We start from the raw sequence: 25,034 nt of genomic DNA on the forward strand, positions 1-25,034 counted from the left end.
GAGTGTGAGAGAGAGAGAAATGCAGTTGAATGTCCCCGCCTACGACGACTATATTGTAATGACAGCAGCACAGCTTCAGAAAGTTCGCAAAGGGCGAAAGAACGCATTTACAACCCGCTACAGCTACATACTCGCTACTCTGATAATATTACACAGAAACACAGCAGACTCCCTATTTATTATTCACTGAAACAGAGAAATAAATACAATGGCTAAAGGCGAAGGGAGCGAGCAGTACTCGAACACCAATTTGTTACAAAACAAACCATTGAATGAAGATGACGTAAAATTAGCAACTAAGGTAAGTTTTTGTGTTGTTATTTATTATCAATCCAGCTGATATTGCCGGCCGGCTGTTGTCTTTTCTAACACGAATACGGCGGCATATTTTAAGCGCGCACGAGTCGAGTATAGAAATGAGAATTATAAGTAGGTATTTTTTTTTTTTTAACTAAACTTTATAGGGGAGGTAAAATATATATATATATAAAAGATGATATAAATCGCTCTTATGAAAAACAAACAAACAAACAAAAAAAAAAAACCAACATTTTAATAATAATTATAACGTTGCAAAGATGGAACCTTTTAAGGTCATACGAGCCTGAAAAAGTTACGGACTAATAGTGATACAAATTTTACAGACGTTTTAAAAACTTTAAATCCCAGTTCAACGAAGTTCAGTGTGGTCGTGTGTGCATCTATACCGATAACATACTGTGAACCTTTCTTTTCTTGCGTTTTATTTGATTTTGAAAGCCACATGCCGAATCGGGGCGTTTACAACTGCTAAGAATAGTGACAGAAACTTGGGTTCTTCCCTCTGTCTGATTGACATATTCTGTCATGAATGAACGTTTCGGTTCCACTTTACATTTGTCTTCTTTGAATGGGGGGTTATAATCTCTCTCTCTCAGATATATGTATGTGTAATGTAATGTAAAAATTTCAGATTGAAACATGCTGTCTGGACTGCCTATGCTGAAATATACAACAAGTCGTATGGTGAAGACACCGTACCCCAATTTTCGAACAAAACAATACAAAATAGGACATCTTCATTACTGCAAACTCCCTTTCTTAAACAAACTAACAGTGTGACTGTACAAATTATAATTAACGTAATATACAAAAGTTTTGTTTTTATTCTGCAATACTGCTTTTGAATGCAGCCACGTCAATTTGGCTGCCCTGTAACGTGTTTTTTTTCGTTGCTTACTTTCTGCTTGTCGTCACACTCGCCACTTCACCAAGGGGCTGCAGGTCTGACTTGTGCAGGTAAAACACTGAAACAGATAATAAGAGTGTGAATAACTATCCAAAGCTAACGCGCTACCACCAGGCTGTAAAATAAATACGCTAGAGTCCTGTGCTCCACGCAGCCAGTCGCTGGTACAGTAAGTAGCTGGAAGCATTTACAGAAATAACGCGGGGAGTCACCTGTTCCACAGCATTGCTTTCGATGACTGGTGGATGGGCGACTAAAGCAGTTTGTTTTAGATTACAAACTTCCCCATTCTTACCTGTTCTTGTCTTCATATCTGTAAATAACAGCACAGTGTTAAAGGGGCACGGTGCTGTCTTTCCAAATGAGCCTGCTTAAACAAACTCACACGCCTGGTTTCACAGACCACGATCAGTGAAACCAACCGCTGTAGTGCATTCTTGCCTAAGTTAGCATATTAGTCGGTACCTCCCCAAAGTGCCTTTGAAATACACACACACACACACACACACACACACACACACACACACACACACACACACACACACACACACACACACACACACACACACACACACACACACACACACACACACACACACACACACATACATATACATATATATATATATATATATATATATATATATATATATATTGTTTAAGTATAGAGGGACCTGCGAGATTGGTTAGAAATTACAGGCAGAGGCAGGATGCAAACTGGAACTCATACACTGGGGAAACTGGACTGAGCAGAGATTCCGGATGAAATGTGAGATTGATGCGAGGTTCAGTGTGTTGTGGGATGCTAATAAGTTGGCCTGAATTACCCAGAAATGTGGTGTTGTACTGTACTGCAGCAAGCGCACACAATTGGGCAATTGTCTTTTCATACCACACACGAATGTAGGCTGAAAGTAACTGTTTTTATACCGAGTACAGTTACAAAAACCTAACCCTAAACTTGGACATGACAGCAATCATTCAGAAATAACCAGCAAATATTTCCATCACTGTATCTGCCAATGAACTGTCTGCAGTATGGTACCCAAGTACTCAGTTGATTGACTATTTGATGTGTGTTTCTATGTCTTGACGTCTAGTCTATTCAAGCCATGTGCAATCCTTGTTTCAAAACTCACTGATGAAGTTGTCATAAATCACATGAACTTGGAAGGTTTTTACAAAAGGCTTTACAAACTCCTCCCCACCTCACCCCACTGCTTTACTCCCCCCTCAAGAGAAAAGAAAGCTTGCCTACATTAAAAACAACAAGAGCCAGACTGGCCAACAGTTGTGCGTGAATTGAAAGTTTGTCACCAAACAGTATAACATGTTTCCAATGCTGTGTTAATATTGACTTCTGTGAATCATTAACACCCAGCACACTGTCGTAAACCTCTGAGGGGATATTGTATTTGCAAGCCAGCCAGCTTTAGCATAAAAAAAGCCGCTGTTCCAAGCAGTGTCTGAACATGTGTTATCCTACAACAGAACACTCGTCTCAAAGCTGAAACCAGCAATCATCAGAGTTTTCCATTTCCAGATACTGTATGCTCGCTCGCTTTGCACTGCAGCCAGCGGTTTCATTCGCATCAATAGATTCTCTCGTTTCTCTTCAACAGGATTTAAAGACCACAGTATGGTTTAAAGATACATTTACACGCTAAAGCTGAGAAATTAAGTTTCAGTTAAGTAAAATGTGGCATTGCCAGGACATTAGAGCATGCTATTTTGGAGCGTGACTTACTGAGGTCGCATTTAGCTGGAAATGCACAGGGGCGAGAAAACAGAAAGACATAAATAGACTTATTTCTGTGAAATAACAGAGTAGGGTGGGACGCTGTTCAAAGTCACTTTGAGAGCTGAATAAAGTCTTTGAGAAGGCCACTGAAAACACTGTCAACCTGCGATGATCAGTTAAGTCAATAGACATACTGTGTATTTCTAATCAGTTTGGAAGGTAGTCTATAGTAAAGTTAGAGCCAACCTAGTCTCGCAACATACATGCGGTATAAGCCAAATGCTGTTTTGTCTCTTCTAAGTAAAGTGATTCAGAGAAACTTCACTGTGGTTAGGTTTGTCACACATACAGCAGTACAGGATGCAGATTCCTCTTTCAGAGAGTGGTGGGGTGTTTTTTTGACGAGTGATTCCCACAGTTTTATTGGCTTAACTGGAGGGTGTGTGCCCTTCTAACTTTCTGACAAGCTTGACACTGGGGACGGAATGTTACACTGCCCAGCATTCTATAGTGACAGCCAATGAGAGAGCGTGTGTGTATAGGGGCGGGGTCTGGTATATTGGTCTCATGAACAGCTCTCCCCTGATCGTCTGCTGTATTCTGGCAGGTGGTAACACCACAAAAGATTAGTGGGAAACTGAAATATTAGGCAAAGGGTCCCACACTTTTGCTAAAGTTATTTACTGTGTTGGCTGTGCCTCAAGCCTTCTCAAATGGGCTGCCTTTCCCAGCTGATCACATGACAGATCAAGGTTTCATGAATGTGTCTCGTCGGGTTTTACAGCGCTTGATGTATTATTTTAGCCAGCTGCTTCTTTATTTGTGCCCGAAGTTGACATTTTAATTCCCGTCTTTAACAGAAAGTCTAAAAAGTCCCACTGACAGTATTCTGCGTGTGTGAGAGGTTTTCTTTTATATTTCACTACATATAACGAACAGTAACCTTTTTAATGTATTTATTTTTTTTTCATAAAAATAGCCTTGCTTGGAGAACTAGGAGAGCTTATCAATTCACTTGCCTGCTGTGGTTAAACTGTTCTAGAAGTGTAACTTTATTTGCAAAAGCTCTTTGCTAAAATGTTGTTTGTGGATGTGACTGCTGAGGTTTTGGTTTCAAGCTAGTTGCAGGAATATTGTGTTCTGTTAAGGAATCCACCTGTTTGTAGTGCCGCTGCAACAGAATGAAACATGTATGAGATTTAGCCCACGGCACTGCCCCGCTAAATCAGAAGCAGGAGATAGAAGTACTTATGTTTTTTTCCCTTCATGCTTTCTTTCTTTCTTTCTTTCTTTCTTTCTTTCATTCCTTTGTTTTCTTTCTTCTCTATTTCCCTTTTTTGCTTCAGGAGGGACTGTTAAACTGTGCAGGTCCTGTATACTGTACAGTGCAATGCTGTCATGAGCTTGCCCCTTGCAAGCAGAGGCAGTCAAATACCAGGGGTGTAACTATGCTTTTTGCTGCCATGCTAAGATTGTTTTTAAGATTCGAGTTTTTTAAAGTAAACTCAAGCTAAAAATTCCACTGGAAGCTACTGATGTAAGTGTTGCTCAAAATATAAAACCAAAATACTTCAATGAAACACACTGGGTAACTTTGCAAAACTACAAACTTGCTCAGTGTCTAATGCACGTTGCTAAGCCAAATCTGTTTGGGTTTTCCCTGGTGAATTTACTTCCAGTTTCTGGTGATGTAGTCTCGGACAGGCTACCAGGCATCGCAGATTGATTTTTTTTTTTGGCTGTATGAATATTTCCACAATTGATCTCCCATCTCTTTCTCGTGTTTGTAGAGTGACCGAGGCGACAGGCTGTCTGTGTGCAATAAGATCTGCTATGCTGTCGGAGGTGCTCCCTATCAGATCACAGGATGTGCCCTGGGGTTCTTCCTGCAGATCTACCTGCTCGATGTGGCTCAGGTGAGTGCAGGACCAGTGCAAAGCACAATGAAGGTGTCATTTTTCAATTGACTGTTTTAAAATTATTTCTTCACTATAATAACCCAGTACCATGTAAGCGTGAACTGTGATCTAAGTAGAGACAAGTAGTTCACAAGGGTGGAAATAAGAGTCCTACTGCATAGCATTTTCACCCATTCCAGGTTTTAACATGTGCTTGATTATCCACAGCGTACAGGTAACAAGCTCAGGTGTGTCTTATTAAACTGAACTGTTGGTTTGGAGTTTGGGTATTGCATCGTGTGCTACATGCGTGTACAATGCAGAGCTTGTACTGTGCTGGGTCTATTGCCTGACAGGATGGTTCCTCTGCAGTGTATCAATCTGTGGTCTGATGAAGCAGGAGGTTCAGAGAACAGCAGGGATCTTGTTGTGAAAAGATAACGACAGTGTGAAACTGCAGCCTCACCAACAATGTTATTGTCTGGAGACCTTGGAAGCTGTTGCATTGTTACAGTCATACATTGACATGTCATAATTCTCATCATGTAGTGGCCAGTCAACGTGCTTTTTCAGCGTGGAGCTCAGACAGTAATAACTGTTATCACCAGCAGTGATACATCAGAGTAAACTGTTTACAGTAGACAGTGGCTTGCAGATAGTTCTATGTACTGCATATTCTGTAAGGGTGATGCAAACTCAATACAAACACGAGACTGACCGACATGCTGTGTAAGCAAACAAGCAATATAAATGTGTCACAGAAACTGTTCTCCTGAGTCTCTAGCCTTGCTCTTCTATGATGTCATCATTGGATCTTTATAATCGAGTAACTATAGAACTAGTGAGCTACTAAATCAACAGTACTCAAAACAGTGGATTATCTCACTGATTTAAAAACTTTTTCCACCCCACACACTCCAGAGATCACCTCACTCTGCGGCTCTGAGTAACACCAATCTGTTTCTTTAAAGCTGGACCCGTTCTACGCCTCCATCATCCTTTTTGTGGGCCGGGCCTGGGACGCTGTCACTGACCCCACGGTGGGCTTCCTGGTCAGCCGAAGCCGCTGGACCCGATTCGGACGCATGATGCCCTGGTAGGAGCCCTTTCCTTTATCATTGCTTCCAAAACAGACAGTCAGTCTATGGGAATGTTAACCAAGACAGCGAAGCAGACTGGCAGTGCTTGGCGCTAACAGAAGCAAGCCTCTGTGTTTGATGTCCATAGCATTGACTATACATATACATGTGGGTTTACATAGCGGCTGTAGCGATATGAGTGAATGTAACTCAGCTGCTGAAGCAGAAATGTGTGCACATTGCTAGCTGTCCTGCCCGTGCACAGTTTCCGTGTGCAGTATAATTCCACAGCAGTGCACCTCAGGAGGAACAAACGGAATCCACTGTCAACAAGGTCAGGGTTCCAGTCACAGGTCTTTGTGACATCACTCAGCCTCCTGTTCAGGGCTGCTGCTGCTGCTGAGAGGTCTGTCACACTGCACAGGTTATCGTTGAAGCTCACTGGAGTCCCGCTATTCACATGAGACGCTTTCATTCTTGCGATTCCTGTTCTTTATAAGTCTGCCAGGCTTGACATAGTGTACTAAGCTTGTTTGACGTTGCTGAAGAGTAAAGTTGTCAACGTTCGCCAGTTTGTTTTAATTTTGGTGGCACGCCTGAAATGCACACACTTTGAATAGCATCTATTGAACAGACAGTCGTATCTCAATTGACCTGCTTGGTAGAGCTGAACAGCAATTTTAGAATCTGATAGTGACCTTAAGGTTGGCATTACATTTCAATGTTAGGATTGAGTGTGTGCATCTGCTCCTGGAGTCTTGGATCCTTCTTGAGCATTGGTCTCCTGGTGAAGCCACAAAGTGCCATTGTTATAAGATGTGGGAAAGAGAGAAATGAATGAAGCAGACCGCTTTGTCTGCCGCTTGGCAGACTTTTTTTTGGCACTTGTACTGTAAGGACTGCTCAGGGCAGGGTGGCTTGTGAACAAGTAAAAAAAAAAAAAAAAAAAAAAACAATGGATTGATGTTCCAAACCACAATCTTCCACGTTCACACAGAACTCAGCACTGCGCTGTGAAATATTACTTCTTCATGTCAAATATGACAGTTGAACGAGGGGGCAAAGTAGTTTGCTGATTTACTGTTGCACAACATGCCTAGTATTTAGCATTAAATACCAACAAGCTATTCAAATGCTTTTAAACGGGTAACTCAACTTAAAACTGCAGACTAGCAAGCTAATTTAATGTACTGTTATGTAAGTGCATTTTCAGCTTAAGACACCAATGCTATTTAATTTGCTAGGGTAGTCCTTCTTACTAAGTTAATTAGTGCTGAAATAGTTAACTAAGCCTCTATTTAAAAATGATCTGGGTTGGCAGGCTGGTTTGCATAACTCCTGTTTAGAGATTGATTATTGGAGACAGGACAGATGGGCAGGGAATGAAGGTAACAGTTAATGCATCGGCACAGATGGACAATGGGTCCGGAGGTGGCGTGGGCTGCAGGTTAATGTGGGTGAGCGCCAGTGACCCGGAGAGGCTGGATTGGATGGAGAAGCAGCAGAAGCAGCAGCAGAAGCAGCAGCAGCAGCAGCAGCAGCAGTAGCAGCAGCAGCAGCAGTGCTCCCATGCAAAGAGCTCCTTGTAAGAATAGCAAATCCCTTCTGTAGAGAGTCAGGTTACATCAATGTGCTCTTCTGGCCTTTCTTACTTCCCACTGGAAGCTGTGTCTGAATACAGCCTCCGAAGAGCCTGCTGATCGTGCACAATGCAGACTATAACCTCCTCTTAATGAGGTAGCTTAGTATGTCTCATTTAAGGAAATCTCTATTTTGTTACGTATTGTTTCGTGAAGTGTGGAATTACAAATGGTGCATACGAATCAGAAAGATGAAAACTCACATCCAAAAAGGGGCTAATGATGTAAAATCATTGAGCTTTGTAATCCTTTGACACAAACGTAAAGCTGGTAGACGCTTGCAGTACTGTACTAGCCTGCAGTTATAACTCAGGTCGTTTAGCACATCATGTGAGCTTTTCTAGCATTCCTAGGGGACCAAGGTACTTGTCAGTGTGCCAACGTCCATAACTCAGGGAAACTAACTTTAGGATTAGTGTTCAGACCTGATTAATAGAAAAAGGACTCCAGTGCAGGGGAACAGACTAGGCAACTACGCAGTTGGAAACCAGTGATCTCCAGACCCAAGAAACGCTTCTGTCATGCTGCAAATAAGCATCCCATCATTGCCGTGTGCAGTACAGGGGGTTTGTATTTCATGATCCAGACAGGTTTGAGTGCTCCCAGCTGTGCTCTCTGTAATGGCTCAGTGCACCAAGCACTACATAAAGCCTTCACAGTCCTAAACAAGACCAACGATGGAGTGAGTCACATTTTACCATGTCTACCAATTTTGTGGTCCGGACTTTGGTTATCGCATTGAGGCATCGCACAGAAAGCGCTGTTGGTTCAATGTTGACGTTCAAAGTAGTTTTGATTGACTAAAAATACAAATGGAAAGCAAGGCATGCATCTGGAATGTGAGCCAGAAAACCTATAGAGGAGTGCCGGTAATTACAGCTTAGCAATGAGAGAAGGGCATACTTTAGGGCTGATGAGGTGGCCCACCCTTTTTAATGAGAGGCTGCTGAGAAGTGTGCCAATGACAAACTGTGGTAACAGCTGCTTTGTGTGGCTTTGCCAGGGTATTATGAAGAACTCGCTGGTCTCTTCTGGAGATGAATGGAATGGTGTTTAGTGTATAGAAAAGTTAGACTTTAACCCATTCTGGACAAATATTGGTCCGCTCTTTCTGGTACAGAAATATTACTATAATATTGCAATGGATCACATGCATTGGTCCCCATCATTTGGGATACTGTTGTTAATATCAAAATATGAATTGGCAAGGCCATTCTATCCTTGGCTCAAACCATTAAGCTACCCCCTTTTAGTACAGAACCATTGCATTGCTATTGAAGAGCCTCACATAAGGGTTGAATTTTTGATAGTCAGCATGGGTAGTAAAGAAGGGCATTACCCAAGATCTAAGGGTTGCTAATGGAATGGACACTGGAGATCATCCAGGCTAGTCCCTGAATTCCTTTGTTGCAAGGGAAAGGGAAATGGGAATATGGGAATACTAGAGTTGCAGCTTTTCCTGGTGGAAGCCTGAGTTTCCTGTGTTTATAAACCACCCCTTCATGTGCATTGAGGGTCCAGGAGTCTAATGAAGGTGCCCGATTCAAACGTAACTGGCAGAGAGGGGCTTTTTAAATCTGTAGAATTTGGTCTTCAGGATTAGTGAGGTGCACTGGGGTTAGGTCTTTGTGGGGTACCGGGAAAATACATGCATCCTTTGACTTTGTCCTTCCCCTTTTAAAAAACACTGAACCACCAAAAAAATGTATGCAAAAACACAGGCTTCTAATCAGATTACTCTGGCTGCAGGAGGATGTGAGTTTTCATCTTTCAGGAATGCAGAGGGGAGGGTCAACACACACACATACACGTGGAAGGAATTCAGTTACAGAAAGGCCATCCCACACCACACCACCGGGAAACAGCCAATCAGAAGCCACGCAGAGGTTCTGAATGAGACGTGGTTGTGAGCATGCTAATTTGGAGGCGGTCTGGGGTCTGTGGGTCACCAGCAGAGGTAACTACAGTTCAAGTGTGGTTTGCTGTCGTGGGACTCGGCTTACAGGGTCAATGAGTTCTTTGTTGCTTTAGAGAGAGATTTCCTCCAACTGGTGCAAGGTCTTGTTGCTAGTAGTTTCAGTCTACTTGGTTTTATTAAACTGGACGGAAGTGAAGCGGTTGTATGTCTGGTATCAAGGTCTCTGGCTCGCAGAGTGGCTGGGATTTGAACTCCACTGATCTCAACACCACCATCGTTTTAAATAAATCAGAACCTCCTCTGCCGTTTACAGACTTTTCCTGATCGAATTGCACTGTGCACTGCTGCTAGGTTCTTGTGCTTGTAAATAAACTTGCTTCACAATGAGCCTTATTTTAATGCTCTTAGCAGCGCAGTTTGGATCAGCTGACTTGACAAGGGACCTCTTGCTTCCAATCATAAGGCCGCACTGTCATTGCATACTTTGACTGCAGGGGAAGTTTCCTGCTGCATATTTCCTGAAATTATTATAATTAGTATGTATTGGTAGCAGCTTGGATGACGTCATTATAGTTCATGGGCTCCGGACAACACAATGGCAACGCGCAGTTTGATTAAGTCACATTTTGAGGTACAAATAAATAACTACTGTAATGTGTGGTTTAATTAAGAGTCCTTAAGTTGTATTTTTAAAAAGACGTACATTTCTGGTTCTGTAGTGCCTCTGTTAGGTTGCAGAGCTCCCTCACTTACCACATGAATTTAATACTGAGATCTCTCAGCTATGAACTGTTTTTTACTTTCCTTCTCGTTTTAAAAACAGTAGGTTATTATAAAGAATAACAGATGGCTTGCATCCTAAAAATGCACTTTTAAAATCTGGTACTTTTGTTTATGCAATTTTAAGACATCTTAAGTATTGTACTCTGTTCAGGTATCTTGTACAGTTGAATTCAGGACAGCTGTCTTGTGCGAGTGATTAGGCTATTCGATCTGATAAAACAGCCCCAGTGTTACATGTATTGCTCTGCCTCCATTCTGGCTGAATGCAGGTTTCAGCAGGGCATTCAGAACCCTTTACTGCAGCTCAAAAAGGGTTTGATATCTGAGTTTCATGCCTTTGCCAGATTTTGCGAATGGCTTTTAGCATTAAGATGTTATCAGCTGATTTGTCTGCAGACTGTGCATGCATGCTGTGCTTTTGATTATGAATAAATATCCTTTGTAGTATTGACAGAAACAGAAAGGCACCTTGTCAAAACCTGTCTAGTCTCTTCTTGTTTTATTGTTACAGTTTTTTTTTAGTTCTGTGTCAGGTGGCTTTGATTAGGGATAAATACTGGTAAGTGGTAAATCTGTGAAACTAATCTACTGGTCTTGAGTACTGATTCACCACTTTGTAATGCAACTGATATTCATTCAAAATATCATTGTCAGATACCTGTATATAAAATGTACATTTCTGTATTTGTATTTAAGAGATCTCAGAAATGACAGTAAAAGTGTTGATGGTGTATCTCTGGATAATAGCAAGCCTTGTGTTATTGTACTAACTGGGTCTAAAGGGCTTAGCTACATCTCCCCTAACACTGCAACGTCCCAAGACCATTATAAATAAATGTTAACCTTTACAGTTGTATATGTGACCTCTGCTGTTCGTTTAATTCACTGCATCTGACAAGAGTCTGTATGGGAACCTTTTGTTGTAAAGTCTTGGACGTGTATGTGCTGTGACCTTGAATTCGGTGCACCGCTGTAACTCCTCTCGCTGACACACCCACTACTGGGGTCATGTGAATTCACGGCTGTCAGGTTCAAGCTACTGGGCGTGTGCAGGTGGTCCTGCTGTAGCTGTCTCACTCACTGCCTGTTAGCAATGAGTGGGTCTGACAAGACAGATAAGACATTGGAGTGCCATGTTCGTCTAGTCTGGTCTGAAAGGACCTGGATCTTAGGACTGCTTGGCAAGAACTGTTTAGAGCAAGTAAAATCAAACCAAAACACTGAAATGAGGAGCACTGTGTGGCAGCTTTAGAAACAGTACTGAGGGTGGCTTGATTACATATTTCATATATATATATATATATGACACAAGCAGTAGTCATGATACCCAAATGATGAGTTTTTAAAATTTGGTTTTCTTTTTTTATTTCATAATTCTGATTCCGCATGATTACACATGCCATAGCTGCTGCTCCAGCATGTCTTAGTAATTTGCGTAATGGCAATGTACCTGGCCACACCCTGCGGTCCTTGATTTGACTATCTTATGCCAGCGCAGCTATCTTTTGGTTTAAGTTTCCAGCGCTGTGGCTGGGAAGGTGTATCTTGTGCCAGCTGATATCACAGTAAAGCTTAAACCAGTACTGGTAGGTTGGCGTTAAATGCACTGTATTTCAAAGTGTGTTGAAATTATCGCTCAGCGACAGTAGAACAGGTGAATAGGAGTGGAAAGGATATCCTTGTACCTCCCACACAGACGAACAAACACGCATTTCCTCACTTTGTACAGTCAGTACTGGCAGTCAGCTCTGCTTGTGAAAGGAGGGCTGAGTCATTCTTGGAAAGCTTAAGCATCTCCTATCCGATGGATCTGCCACACTACAGATTATTTAATTTGAGAACACGGGCTGCGCTACTCGCTTTTATAAATGCAGACGGACAGTTGGACTGAAAAAACATATTTGGCATTTAATATAATTTACTCTTTCAACACTTCTCTGAAATTCCAGTTATTCAGCCTAAGATCTGGCCTCGCCCCTGGATCATTTTGAAATGCCAAGCCATTTTATAAATGGTAACGGATTATGTACGCAAAACTATGGAAACCATTACCACTGCATTGCTACTGAAAATAATTTGGTAAAGGGGTTTTTCCAGTCTCTTCTTTCAGCTTGTAAGTTGCTGTTGTATCGCAAGAACTAAATTAGGATCTTAACACTGTCACCATGAAGCCGCTTTGCAAAAGGTCAGCCCTTCTAGAATGAATGAAATAGTTTGTCTCGCATGTAATTCTATGAAGCAGCTGGGAAGTTCTATGCACCCTGATTGGTTGCAGACATTCCTGTCCCACATGGTTAAAATAGAACCCCTGAGGGTTTTGATCTCATTTTATTACAATCAGAAAAATCACAGTTCCATATCCGTACACCACAAACCAGACTTAAACCTTACTTTACTTCAGTACTACTAAAGGCCACCCACTAATAACTAAACCCAGAGATGTGGACCACTAAATTCCTTCCGCACGCCATTCATTTCCTCTGTTGTTTTAAAGGTTCGTTCTGTGCTGCACCTTGCCTAATAAAAATATAGTTTAAAAAGCACAGTTTGTTTCCTTTTTCGTTGCGCAAATGTGTCCCAAGATCGGGCTGCTGTTTTGTAATAAGAGTTCAGACTATTGCAGTTATGCAGGCATTTAGAAACGTGTGTAACTGTGGATTACCCCAGCTAGCTGTCAGTAGAGCGAGAGGGGAGTGAAGTGGTTGCTGTTTCTTCTGTTGATTCAGTTCTCGGTTAATTTAGGACAAATGAGAGCAGTAAACCCAGTGGGTCCTCTCACCTCACCCCTGGCTTAATCCAGTGCTTTGTTTCAGCCTGAGTGTGAAGAATAATAACGAGAGCTGGCGCTCTTCATCAGCAGCTCTGTGTTTCCGTTTATTCTCCTGTTAAGCACTCACGTCAAGGTGTAAATAAGGCCTGGCTGTTTCGCAGCAGTTAACTTCCTTGCTACACTCTCTGCGACTTTGTCGTAAAAGGCTGATTGATTTACCAGCTTTGTAGTGTATCGTTGGTGCTAATAATCAGCGATGGTGTAATACTCCATTGTAATGTTTGCTAATTTATTCAAAAAACAACCCTTGTTTTTCCATTTAATTTTTTTATCTAGTAATTGTAATCATTAATAAGGAAAGGTACATTCCAGAATGAAGTATAAGCAATAACACCTTGACGCATTGAGTGTCAGAACCAGGGGATGCATGGACCCCCAGGTTCCCCAAAAATCTGCCCATATATTGCAAGTTGTTTACATGTAAATACAACGCTTGTAGGTCATTGTGATCTACTTTTCCCGGATAGATCTGATTTTGTTTTTACAGCCCTGGCTGGGGATGCATGTTAAAGATAAATTATGCAAAAACACCTTTAGCACAAGACTAAACGCACAGTAACGTTAGAGTGAATTACATACACATTTACAGCAAGCCGTCGCTGAATCATTTAAGTGTTCCTTTCTATATAATCCCATAAACCTTTTAATGCAGAATATTTTCTTGCCCCAGCACTTGAAAGTGCAACAGCCGTGCAGCTCAGTCTGAAGCAGTGCCTCTCTTCTCATCGTCCTCCCTTTCGCTGTTTACCCAAGTGGTTTGTCTTCACCTAAAGTGGAAGGAGTCCAAGAATAATAAGCAAAGTGGCTTCTGCATTCTTGGGGTGGGGGTGAGGTTGTTTTTTTTTAATTTGTGGGAGATCAAGCATCAGTTAACCTTTTGATGTCTGGTTAACTAGTTAGTGGAGTGTGGAGCTGCTGGGTCAAAGGTCATCGGTGTCGGCCTGGAATGCCCCCTCCCCATCTGCTGCAGAGAGAACGCCTCGCCAACCACAGACACCCCTGAAAACATCCCTGGCAAACTCATCAGGGAGGGGGCACACACCTTGTAATCTCCCCCCAGGGATTGGGCTGTCTTTTGTAAAAATCTGCAGCAGAGCGGAATGAAATCAGAATGGCGTGGCGACAGCTGATTCGCGTTCTGATGCCGTCCAGTGCTTAATGCTGAGAGACGACGCCCTTTCAGTGAGGCCTGAGGGCACGGGTTGCACTTGCTGGGCCCCCCCAATTCAATGAACTTTTCAGCTGGAGGGAAACCGCTGAGGGAAAGTAACAAGCAAATGGGATTTAACCGCGTAAATCCAAAGAAGTTTATTAGCTTGGATTCTGTTGAACAAAACTAGCATACAGTCTGCTAAATGAATGTCTTTTTAAATACAGCTAGTATCCAGTATCATTGTTCAGTAGTAATGGTAAGGGTAGCACAAGGGCCGCTGTAATGGGTATAGCAATTGTTAAAAAGGTACCACAGTGGTAGCATGTGTGCATTTTGACACAGTTGCACAATGTCATGAACCAGGACACACAGAGGTAATCGGTGACATGACCATGTCAGTACAAGAATAGTTTCTCATCAGGACTTCTGTTCGTTGCGTTGTCCTTGCTGGGGATTTTCCAGGTGTAATACTCTGAGATTTATAATGGTGCCCTTGTCAAAACTGCATCTTTTAATTTAAAAATACAAGCTGAAAGAGCACATGACTTGCGATCAACCATAACTTTTGATACGCTCCATCAGAATTGTAAGGTGAAACTGTAGGGCACCGAACAAGCTGTCAGCCGAGGGTGTGGCCTGCTAGAAGTCCGAGTTTAAGGCGCCCTGCTCCTCCAGCGCTAACTCCCCTTCTCTCTTCATCATCTCCCTGCAGGATTTTGCTCTCCACTCCATTTGCGGTGGCCTCCTATTTTCTCATCTGGTACGTGCCGTCGTTTGACCAAGGCAAGGTGATCTGGTACCTGCTCTTCTATTGCCTCTTCCAGACACTGCAGACGGTGAGTCTCCAGCAACAGACAGCGATGAGGTCTAAAAATGGGAGTCAAAACTGTGTAGATCCTTTAGCACTCATCTCTGTTTATTCTTTGTACATTTCAGTGTTTCCATGTGCCCTACTCATCCCTCACCATGTTTATCAGCTCTGAGCAGAAGGAGAGAGACTCTGCCACTGCTTACCGTAAGTGACCTGCTTATTAAACAAACGGCAAGTGGAATACGTAGGAAAACCCGTCGACGGATTTTAATAACGAGCGTCCAAAATGCATCACGGCAGAGAATATATAAATACTGGCAATGGAAATCGAAACTTAACATGTGTCTGCTGGAGTTGGAGTGTTGTGTTTAGAGACCTAACAAGCGTTACAATTTAGGGTTGGGAGTTTTCAGGTTTGGAAGACTGGAGAATGTAAGCTGCCTCTTGAGGTTGCTATAGTAATATGTGTTGTGGAGTGTGCTTGTATAGGCCCTTTGTTTCTTGTCCTGCCACTAGTTTATAAGCTGCACAGTGGAAATGCTCCAAATTGCCTTGCATCTCTGTTGGAGACCTGTAACTCTGCCTATGCACTAAGATCGCACGATGTGCCACATGAACACGGCCTCTTCACAATATTGACCAGGGCTGCAAATCCTGACAATGACCAGGATCGAGTAAATTAGAATTGTTCTATTTTTTCATGCTTTTATTTTGTGTTGCTGTTTTTATGATTGTTATAAAGCTTTCTGTCCTGTTTGAATGATAGTTGCTTTTTATTTTGCCATTGATTTTATAATGCTATTTCTTTCTGCCTTCTCTTGCCAGGATCATCTTGATAAATGAGATCTCAAGGGTTCTATCCTGGTTAAATAAATAAATCCATTTGAATTTGAATCGCAGGTATGACGGTGGAGGTCCTGGGCTCTGTTTTGGGCACGGCTATCCAGGGTCAGATTGTGGGGGGTGCCAACGTCCCGTGCATTCAGAGTGCCCTGGACCTGGGCAGGGGGGTCAACGCCACAGTGTTCCTGCCAGAGGTCAACGTCACCCAGGACTACACCTCCCTGGACGAACTGGTATGCCACCATCACCTTCCACATGTGTCAGTTATTGTGACTCTTTCTTTGTGTGTGTGTGTGGGGGGGGGGATAAGCAGTTTTTTCAATGCTGTAATAGCTTAGATTTTTTTTTTTTTTTTTTTTTTTAGGAGCTGCAGAAAAATTCCTACATGATTGCGGCAGGTGTGATCGGCATCATTTACATCGTGTGTGCTTTCATTTTGTTCTTTGGCGTACGGGAAAGAGCAGGTGAGAATGAACAGAAGGGTCTGTTTGATTTGACATGCCTTTTAATTCATTTGCCGGCTTGGGTTTTTGTCAGATCTCAGAAGCCAGGTTCTGTACGTGGATTGTTGAGGATGAGCAATAATGATTCTCTCCTGTTCGCTGGTAAACGCTCCATACACGAACCTGCCTTGCTTTTGATACAATTAGAAGCTTACAGCTGCCCAGATTTCAGCTGCTTAGCTTAGCTTTCCAACAAGTGCTGACCAGACCTGAACCTGCTTAGCTTCCAGGACGCTGACCCGCAATCCTGGCGATCAATCTGGCCCCAGTCATTCATTAAACTTTACAGCAGCCCACCTCGGTCTAAAATGGGTTGAGGATTAGCAGACTGTGTGGTAATTTACTCACATTCTTTAATGTACTGATTGAGTCTGTATTATTACTGCAGACAAGAACATAATGGACGCGCATTCTGGACAGATTTGTACTTGACGTTTTGTCCATTCTGTTTAGACGGCAAATCTGTTGGGCTGCTAATCGTTCCCTATGAGTATATACTTGCTGAATGCTGGTACCGCTGTAACTCTGAAGTTCTTACTTGGTTCTTAATGTGCAATTGTTTTTGTATCACAAATTAACAAGCATTTAACCTGAACGGGACCTTCTAGTTAGAAGCAGGTTCATAATACTTGCATGGCTCTGTCAGTCTAAGGGTGAAACAGGACCCTTGCTCAGGGGTTTGAGTGAGAGACCTGCTTGGCAGACTGTAAATAACAGTGCAGCAGCATAGCGCTGGGAATGGCTAGAGAAAGAGGCATTCGCAATTCCTTCAGGTTGCGGGGTTTACATGCATATTCATGAAGGGAGCTTGTAAGCAGGGGATTGAGAAGTCTGAACAGACCTGGCATTGTGGAGCTTGGAACACCGAGCATTGACTGCTAGAACCTGGACCTCACTGAATAGCATTGCAGGCTCTCTCAGGGTAATGGTTAACACAGCTGCACTTTCTGTATTTAGGTACATGGATGTTTAAACCACATTGGGGTTATCCTTTAATTTCCCACATTGCCATTTATAATATCCTCAAACCTTATGATTTGCTGAAATCCAATATATTTTATATTGCATCTAAACAGTCATATGAGACTCCCATTGCATAGCAGTTTGATCCATTCCCGGCATTACTATGAGTTTAATAAGACACATTTGAGCTTCCTATTTACGCACTGTGGTTAGGTTTTTTAGGTATTAAAACCTGGGATGGGTGAAACTGCTGTGCAATAAGAGTCTTCTTTTCATGCCTGGTATCCTAGAATATTGGTTGAGTCAAGGCTGTGGTAAGTTGAGTGATTTTTGGACTGACAGTTTCTTGCTCCTCTCTCCAGACCCCACCGCTCTCCGGACGCAGAAGCCCATTTCCTTCTTCCAAGGCCTGCGTTTGGTGATGGGGCACGGGCCGTACGCCAAGCTGGTCATGGGCTTCCTCTTCACGTCCTTGGCCTTCATGGTGAGCGCACTGCCCTGCCTTCTCATTGCCTTCAGAATTCCAAGAACTTAAGAACTTTAAATTTACAAACAGGAGGAGGCTGTTCGGCCCATCTTGTCCGGTTCCATGTAGCTGATTGATCTCAGAACTTTGCCAGGTTAAAAGATTGTTTGATCTCATTATGCATCGTACGAAGTAGACCATCGCATGTCTCGTGATAGATACGGTATTGCAACCTGCATGCCGTGATATGAATCGTGACGTTGCTGTATCGTTGCTCCTGCACTGTGAACGATGGGTTGTCAGTAGTGCGGTAGAGGTGTGAAGATGTGTTCATCAACCCCTATCTTCTGCTCTCTCTCCCTCGATGTAGCTCTTGGAGGGAAATTTTGCTCTTTTCTGCACCTACACTCTGGGATTCCGGAATGACTTTCAGAACATTCTTCTGGCCATCATGGTAAGCCTGTCCTGTTGTATACTAGCATTATTATCCAGGGATCAGCCTTGTATTAAGCCATGGTAAACGGAGAGATAACTAGATTAACCATGTCTAGCAAAGTGTAAGCTGCAAAGTGTTCATGCAAATGTACCGTGGTAAATATTCAAGGCTGTATTGAGCGTATTGTATTAGTGTTATATTATTCTGTGCGCTGGGAATGCTGCAGAGCCAAGTCCTTGCATGGGAATAGCTCTTGCCGCACACAACGCTTTATTTTGATTGCTACTAATTGCGGGGGCTGCAGCACAAATCGTACGATTGCCAGCACAGGAGAGGCATTGACTGTCTCTCCAAGATTATCGTGGGAACATCACACAGCGACTGTCCGTTACCCAAAGCTGTGATATGAAACCAGGGCTTTTAGTTTCAAATGTGAGTAATTGTCAAGTACTAAATGTCTCGGGTAAAAATAAAATAAAATAAAAAGTCAAACAGACAGACGTTTTGGGTAATGCCTGTATCGGTGTTCAATGCTGCAGGTGAAATATTTTTGTACTTTTGTTTTGCGATTTGGTGTTAGGGAGGAGGCATTGAATAGACTGTGCATACTCTAAAGGTAGTGAATCGTTAGCTGCTCTCTGCAGTGCACCGACACCTGTATTAAACAGCTGACATCCTTGGCTGGGGTATGTTACTTGCTTACTTTGATACAGGGAACATATTAGGGATCACTGCAAAGGAATGCGATTTCTTTTTTTTTTGTATGTCTTTGTTAATGCAGAGAGAAAGGAAAGAATACAGTGTTGTCTTTGTTCAGCCATTCACCCGGCCATGGGAACCAACAGTCAGTGCTTCTATATACCCAGAACTGCTATTGTCTTCTGCAAGATGTATTTTTTTTTTTTTTTGGGGGGGGGGGGGGGGGGGGGTTAGGGGGGGAGTCCTTCTATTGGAGTTATTCTGATTTGGCAGAGAAGTGAAGGGCAAGATTATACCGGGGACACAAAGCATGCAGCGCAGGTCTTTGAAACTGAAACGGGAGCAAGCTCAAGGTCATTGCTGCTTCTTTAAAGGGAAAGGGGGGGGTGGGGTGGGGGCAGGCTAGTTTATTGTGTGAAGAGAAAGGGAATGGGAGTGATTTTAAAAACTACCAACCCCGGCTCGCGGCTCAAACTCCACATTTAAATAAAGAAAGACTAGAAAAACTTGTTGCTGTGTTTTAGTTTTTTTTTTTTTTTTTTTTTTTTGTTGAAACGTTGTCTTTCTAGACTGGTTTTGTAATGTGATTGGGTACTAGTAAGTTATGGACTGACGGTAACCACTGCGTATACGGGGAGTTTCTAAGGATTGTAATCACTAATAATTATCTAGCGTCTCATTTCTATTTTGCAATGATGAAGAAAGGGTGTGGTTTTTCTAAAAGCTGCACTTAAAATAAAGAGATCGCTTTGAGTAGGAATTGTACAGTATTTTAACATTTATGACCATGGTTTGTGCTAGTCTTGTACAACAAGGCAAAATGAGTGACTTGGATTATGTACACTTGTAGCGGCAGTGTTGTGTGGTACAATGCCGTTACGGATCCTGTCCTGTCCCTGTCGGTGAGATGAGGTTGTTAAAAGCTCTAAAGCCAGGAATGCAGACGAGCCCGGCTGTTTTGCATAGTGTTTAAGACGCTCTTTTGCGGTGAATGGGGTGGCCTGGCTTGCACACGGTCTCCGCCCTGTTACACACTCCATGGTGAAATCAGAGAGAGTCATACTGTATGTCAAATCTCTCTCTCACTTTTTATCCAGGTCTCCGCTACCCTGACCATCCCTTTCTGGCAGTGGTTTCTGACCAAGTTCGGAAAGAAGACAGCAGTGTACATTGGGATCTCGGTAAGCGTTTTATCAGACTAACAGTGAAGCTGCCAGGTGATTTTAGATGGACCTGCCTTCACAGTCGGGTTAACGTAGGTTTCCTGTGTAACTGCCTCTATAGAAAGAGGGTTTGAAACACTGGGAAGGGGGTTTGTCTGCCGGTGTAAGATCCTTGTGCCCCAGGTTTTGTTTGCTTGTTTTTCACGGCTGTGTGTTTGTTATCTTGGCAGTGGGTGATCCCCTTCATGATTGTGATCGTCTTGATCGAGAGTAACCTCATCGTGACCTACGTGGTGTCCGTGGCAGCTGGGATCAGCGTGGCCGCAGCCTTCCTCTTGCCCTGGTGAGTGTTGCACTCTGCCGCAAAAAACAGAGCTGGTGAACAGCAGCTGAAACCTTAGGGGAATGTAAACCAACTGGAATGTAGATTAATGCAGCTTCCTCGTGGTTGTGTGCGCAGGTCCATGCTTCCAGACGTGATTGATGACTTCAAGATCTGTAACCCCCAGTCCCAAGGGCACGAGGCCATCTTCTACTCCTTCTATGTCTTCTTCACCAAGTTTGCCTCCGGAGTGTCCCTGGGCATCTCCACACTCAGTCTAGAGTGAGTACCTGCCCACCTTTTTACCGGTCTGCTCTTTCAAGTGCTGATGAAGCATTTAGAGTTGTGTTATAATAAATGGCATCCTCTTATTAAGATGAGCAAGTTTTAGATTTTCAAATAGTAATGGGTGAAAGGTCCAGTTTGCTGTGATTTATAAATTATTATATGTGGTTTGAGGTGCCAACAGCTCTGTTCACAGTGCACAAGGCTCTTATTTCCACAGCCTAGCATTTTCTCAGCTGTGAACCTTGCATCTGTCTATTAAAAGTGTTCTGGCTAAACACTTAAACTGAAAAAGTGCACAAAAAACACCCATTAGTGATTGGTCTTCCACATTCAAGTACTTTTGTCCTTGCAGCAATTGGTGTTTACCAGGGAGAAAATACATATCATTATTAATATCTTTCATTTTGCGATAGAATAATCTGTTAACTGTAGCTGGGCCAAGCAAAATGAACTAGCGGGCTGCCAAGTTGCCCATCCCTGATCTACACGATCACTGGCACAGCTTCAAATGTATCTCCTGAATAGTAGTAGCTTGTAAGGATCGCCACCTAGTGGAAAGCTCTGAAAATCCAGTTCCTAGTTTTTCTTCTGTCCTGACCTCTTGGTTTCCCCTCTCCAGTTTCGCAGGGTACCTGACGCGGGGCTGCTCACAGCCGGACGCAGTCAATCTGACCCTGAAGATGCTGGTGTCCCCTGCGCCCATCGCGCTCATCATCCTGGGGCTCGTCATCTTCAAGCTGTACCCCATCGACGAGGAGAAGCGGCAGGAGAACAAAAAGATTTTGCAGGATATGTGGTGAGGGGGTGCCCCATTAACAGAGGCTTTTTCAAAGAAACATTTAGGGGTGTTTGTGATGACCACATTGCTCTGTGACATCCTGTACTGCTTGCTAGCGAGAAATAATCACTCATTTTCACTTTTATTAAAAATCTGCTAAATATACATGCAGCAAAACTTGCATAATTACTAAATTCCATGTATATACATAGTTTACATGCGCAGATATTGGTTGATTTTAAATATGTCCATAATGAGACATCTGCAAAATTGAGTTGCCACAGATATTTACTGCTTTACAGCAATCACTTGACAATGTGTCCTTAGAGAATAATGATAGCAACTCAACCCAGAACCCCCTAAAATGATTGCAAAACATACCATAGTAAGAAAAGGGCAAAATGAATAGAATTGACGTCTAAAGCTACTTAGCGTTGCTGCTCAAACTGCGATGCAATGTCCCTTAGGAAAGATTTAGTAAAAGCATAGCAAAGTGTAATAAAAAAAAAATAACGAAAGCACGCTAAACAATAGCGAGGTATGGTAAAGCAGATTAATAAACATGGCAAACCAGGGTGAAATATGGTAAACTCATAAATAACTGTGGTAAAACTGCAAAAATATCTTGCAGAAGTACTGTTGTCGACTTTTATAAAGGGTTGGCTTCTAATTCAAACTTGCATTGCTGCAAACACACTTACACGACACTTTCTAATGGAAAACGCTTGAAGAATGTGTGGTTTGTAACGCACCTTTTTATTTTTCTAACTCCTGCAGGGATAACGAACACGACTGTGAGATAAACTCCAGTATAGTGTAAAGAGACCGGAGTCGTCTCTCTCTCCCGGGGTTTACACTGGGCTGCAGCACGCAGGAACAACAGCAAAAAAACTTGGCGTGACTGAGCCTGCCTTGACACATCGAGAGAACCCCAGGCTTTGCAGGCCTGCCGTTCATGGATCATTACAATCTGGGATCTGAAAACTCCTGGGAGCTTTACAAGCCTCCAAGGGGCTACACTGCAAGGACTGTCTATCTGCACAAGCCTGGGATGGACCTCGACTGAAATCTAATGGGTGCACTTGAATTGAACTGATGTGACAAAGTCTGAATCCCGGATGAATTGGGATATTTACTGTTTTACAATAAGTAGCTTCCGTGAACAAATGTGAAAAAAAGCCCTTATTTATTGGGGTGAGGTGATGGGCGGGGGAGTTTAATATATTTATCATTGAGTACAGTACACTGATGGAACCTAAAAGCTGCTCATCACTCTGGACTCACCAGTAAGATCTCCACAGTCCAGGGAATTTCCTCCTTGGGTTTAAGATCACTAATTTATGCAATAAAAGACCTGAGAGATTCGTATCTAACTGGATAATCTCCTCAGGGCAGCCTTGAATCAAACCCCTTAATGCCTTACCCTTCAGCTGTTACCTGTAATACTTCATTCACAGACAGTGAAGTCTCTTCAATACTACTGCAAAATACACTAGACTCAGGGTTTAAACTAACTAGCAGCTATATGACAAACTGTACTGAAGCAGTGTTAAACAGACACCCGCCCGTGCTGGATTACACCAAGAGGCTTTTTCAGGTCTTGCTAGTCTTACCAGCAGTGGTTTTTAAATCACAGAGACAACCTTTAATAATAATAATAATAATAATAATAATACGGGAGGTGGTGCTGGTGAGAGTAATTGATTGCTGCTCCAAGCTCAATTATTTATGTGTTAAAAGATTTGCTGCTGTTTTTAACCTACAGTACAGCGACAACACATCCGGGAAACAGAGAGTCCCTGAAATGGCTAGTGTCCCATTTTGTTGTTAGTTATTTATTTGTTTTTCTCACTTAGTACCGTACGGACCGTATTCTCAAAGACGTTTACTCCTAATGAGAAAAGCACCTGCTGATGAACCAAACCAGCAGAGCACCCTCTCCCGTCCTGTCCTGTAGTTATCACGGGAGTCTGTTTACACTAATGCTCCTGTCCGTATTTCATGTCATGTTTACAGTTCACGTCGTACATGCAAGGAGCCCTGTACAGCATATCAGTATTGCTAATGAGCACCGCTTCTGTGTGCTGTTGAGAGTTGCTTTATGTGGGTCCCAATTATCAATCTCTAAGCGTGGACTGAAATCCCAAAACAAGCACTTATGAAATATTAATGTTGCGCTACAAGCAAAGCTCTTGTACAGACCTGAATACAATGAATGTTAATCTTCAGTGATCTGAGCCCTTCCTGTGTGATATGTGGTGCCTTGTGTGTTTTGATATTGTGCAGATAGTGCCTCTTCTCTCTCTCTAAAGCACTTGCGAACTGGGTGGCACCGGTTTATATCCAGCCTCAACCTTGCTCTTCGTTTACTGATCTGAAGCATTCACCTGGCGCACACTTCAGAATGTAAAGAATACGAATGGAAGCTAGACTCCCACTGCATTGCAAGCAAAGCCATTCCAGGTTTTACTGTGAGCCTAATTACAGATCCCTTGGTTGCCACAAGTACAGCACATTGTGTTATGGAAGAACTGGACTTTTATTTTCAAGTAGGTCTTTACTTTAGTGTCATGTTTGCTGATGTTAACCCCGTCTTGATCCTGCTATTGGATCGAACAGCTTCTCAGAACGTTGATGGAAATAAAATGAAAAGATCATCAAAGGAAAACCTGGAATGACCCAAACTGCTCTGCAATGGCAGTCTTTCTGTCACTAGTGTGTGACTCCTGGGGTAATTGCCTCTGTAGAGGGTTTTGAATCTGAGTTGTCTGTCTCTCCTGTGCACTTATAAAGAGGGGAGGCAGCCCAGCTTGGCCGCAGGCTCTGGCTAGCTCTAAGCTGCTGCACTAGACTTGTTTATTCATCCGAGGATGTGTGCATGATAGCCAAGTCTTTTTCTTTTTTTTTTTGTCTCATTTAGTTACCAGCTGTTGGTAAAAGCTCTGCTAAGTTAATAAAGTCATTGCACGAGTCACATTCAGTTTTCCCTGTGTTGCACACAGTGTAACGCAGTGCTGATGACTCTAGAAATACAAGTGGACAGCTATGGCAAAAAGTTTTGCATCGCTTGGAATTTTAGGATTGGGACACAATTTTAAAAAAAGTGATGATGGACGACAAAAATTGTGAACATATTATATAACATCATGTAATCAAAGAAGCTACCAAATGATATTGGAAAAGTCTACCGGAAGCCAGAATAGTAGTACAGTATTTCATGTTTAGATTTTTGAGATGTCACATTGTGTATTTATTTTTTTAATCTGGCAGGTTTCAGTTAATGGGAAAATTACAAAGCGATGTGCAATTCAATATGTGAACGCAATATTATTCAGCAGGTTTCATTCGACTTTATGAAGCAAAATTTGTCAATTCTGTGGGGTGATGCAAAACTTTTGGCCATAGCTGTATAAATACAAATAGGTCAAAAAACATTAGACTGTGCAAGCAGTCTTCTGTGTGGTCTAGATGTGGGGGTGCTGAACATGTAAC

General features: G+C 42.6%; 1 protein-coding gene across 1 annotated transcript; it reads left to right on the plus strand.

The window, feature by feature from the left end:
- The first annotated feature begins 78 nt into the window (after positions 1 to 78).
- mfsd2ab (major facilitator superfamily domain containing 2ab) lies at positions 79 to 23,770 on the plus strand. The gene is made up of 14 exons (XM_041240743.1): positions 79 to 301; positions 4,760 to 4,885; positions 5,839 to 5,963; positions 14,983 to 15,106; positions 15,207 to 15,285; positions 15,982 to 16,157; positions 16,289 to 16,388; positions 17,753 to 17,874; positions 18,227 to 18,310; positions 20,089 to 20,172; positions 20,385 to 20,497; positions 20,615 to 20,758; positions 21,384 to 21,560; positions 22,320 to 23,770. The coding sequence occupies exons 1-14, from the start codon at positions 209 to 211 to the stop codon at positions 22,360 to 22,362; spliced, it is 1,590 nt and encodes a 529-aa protein (XP_041096677.1). The 5' UTR covers positions 79 to 208; the 3' UTR covers positions 22,363 to 23,770.
- The last annotated feature ends 1,264 nt before the right edge of the window (positions 23,771 to 25,034 follow it).

The sequence above is a fragment of the Polyodon spathula genome, unplaced genomic scaffold (genome assembly GCF_017654505.1).
Source record: "Polyodon spathula isolate WHYD16114869_AA unplaced genomic scaffold, ASM1765450v1 scaffolds_669, whole genome shotgun sequence".
Lineage (NCBI taxonomy): Eukaryota > Metazoa > Chordata > Actinopteri > Acipenseriformes > Polyodontidae > Polyodon > Polyodon spathula.

Coding starts and splice junctions, on each gene's coding strand:
- mfsd2ab (XM_041240743.1), top strand. CDS start 209: ATGGCTAAAGGCGAAGGGAGCGAGCAGTACTCGAACACCAATTTGTTA. Junction 4,886..5,838: donor ACCTGCTCGATGTGGCTCAG/GTGAGTGCAGGA, acceptor GTTTCTTTAAAG/CTGGACCCGTTCTACGCCTC. Junction 21,561..22,319: donor AAGATTTTGCAGGATATGTG/GTGAGGGGGTGC, acceptor TAACTCCTGCAG/GGATAACGAACACGACTGTG.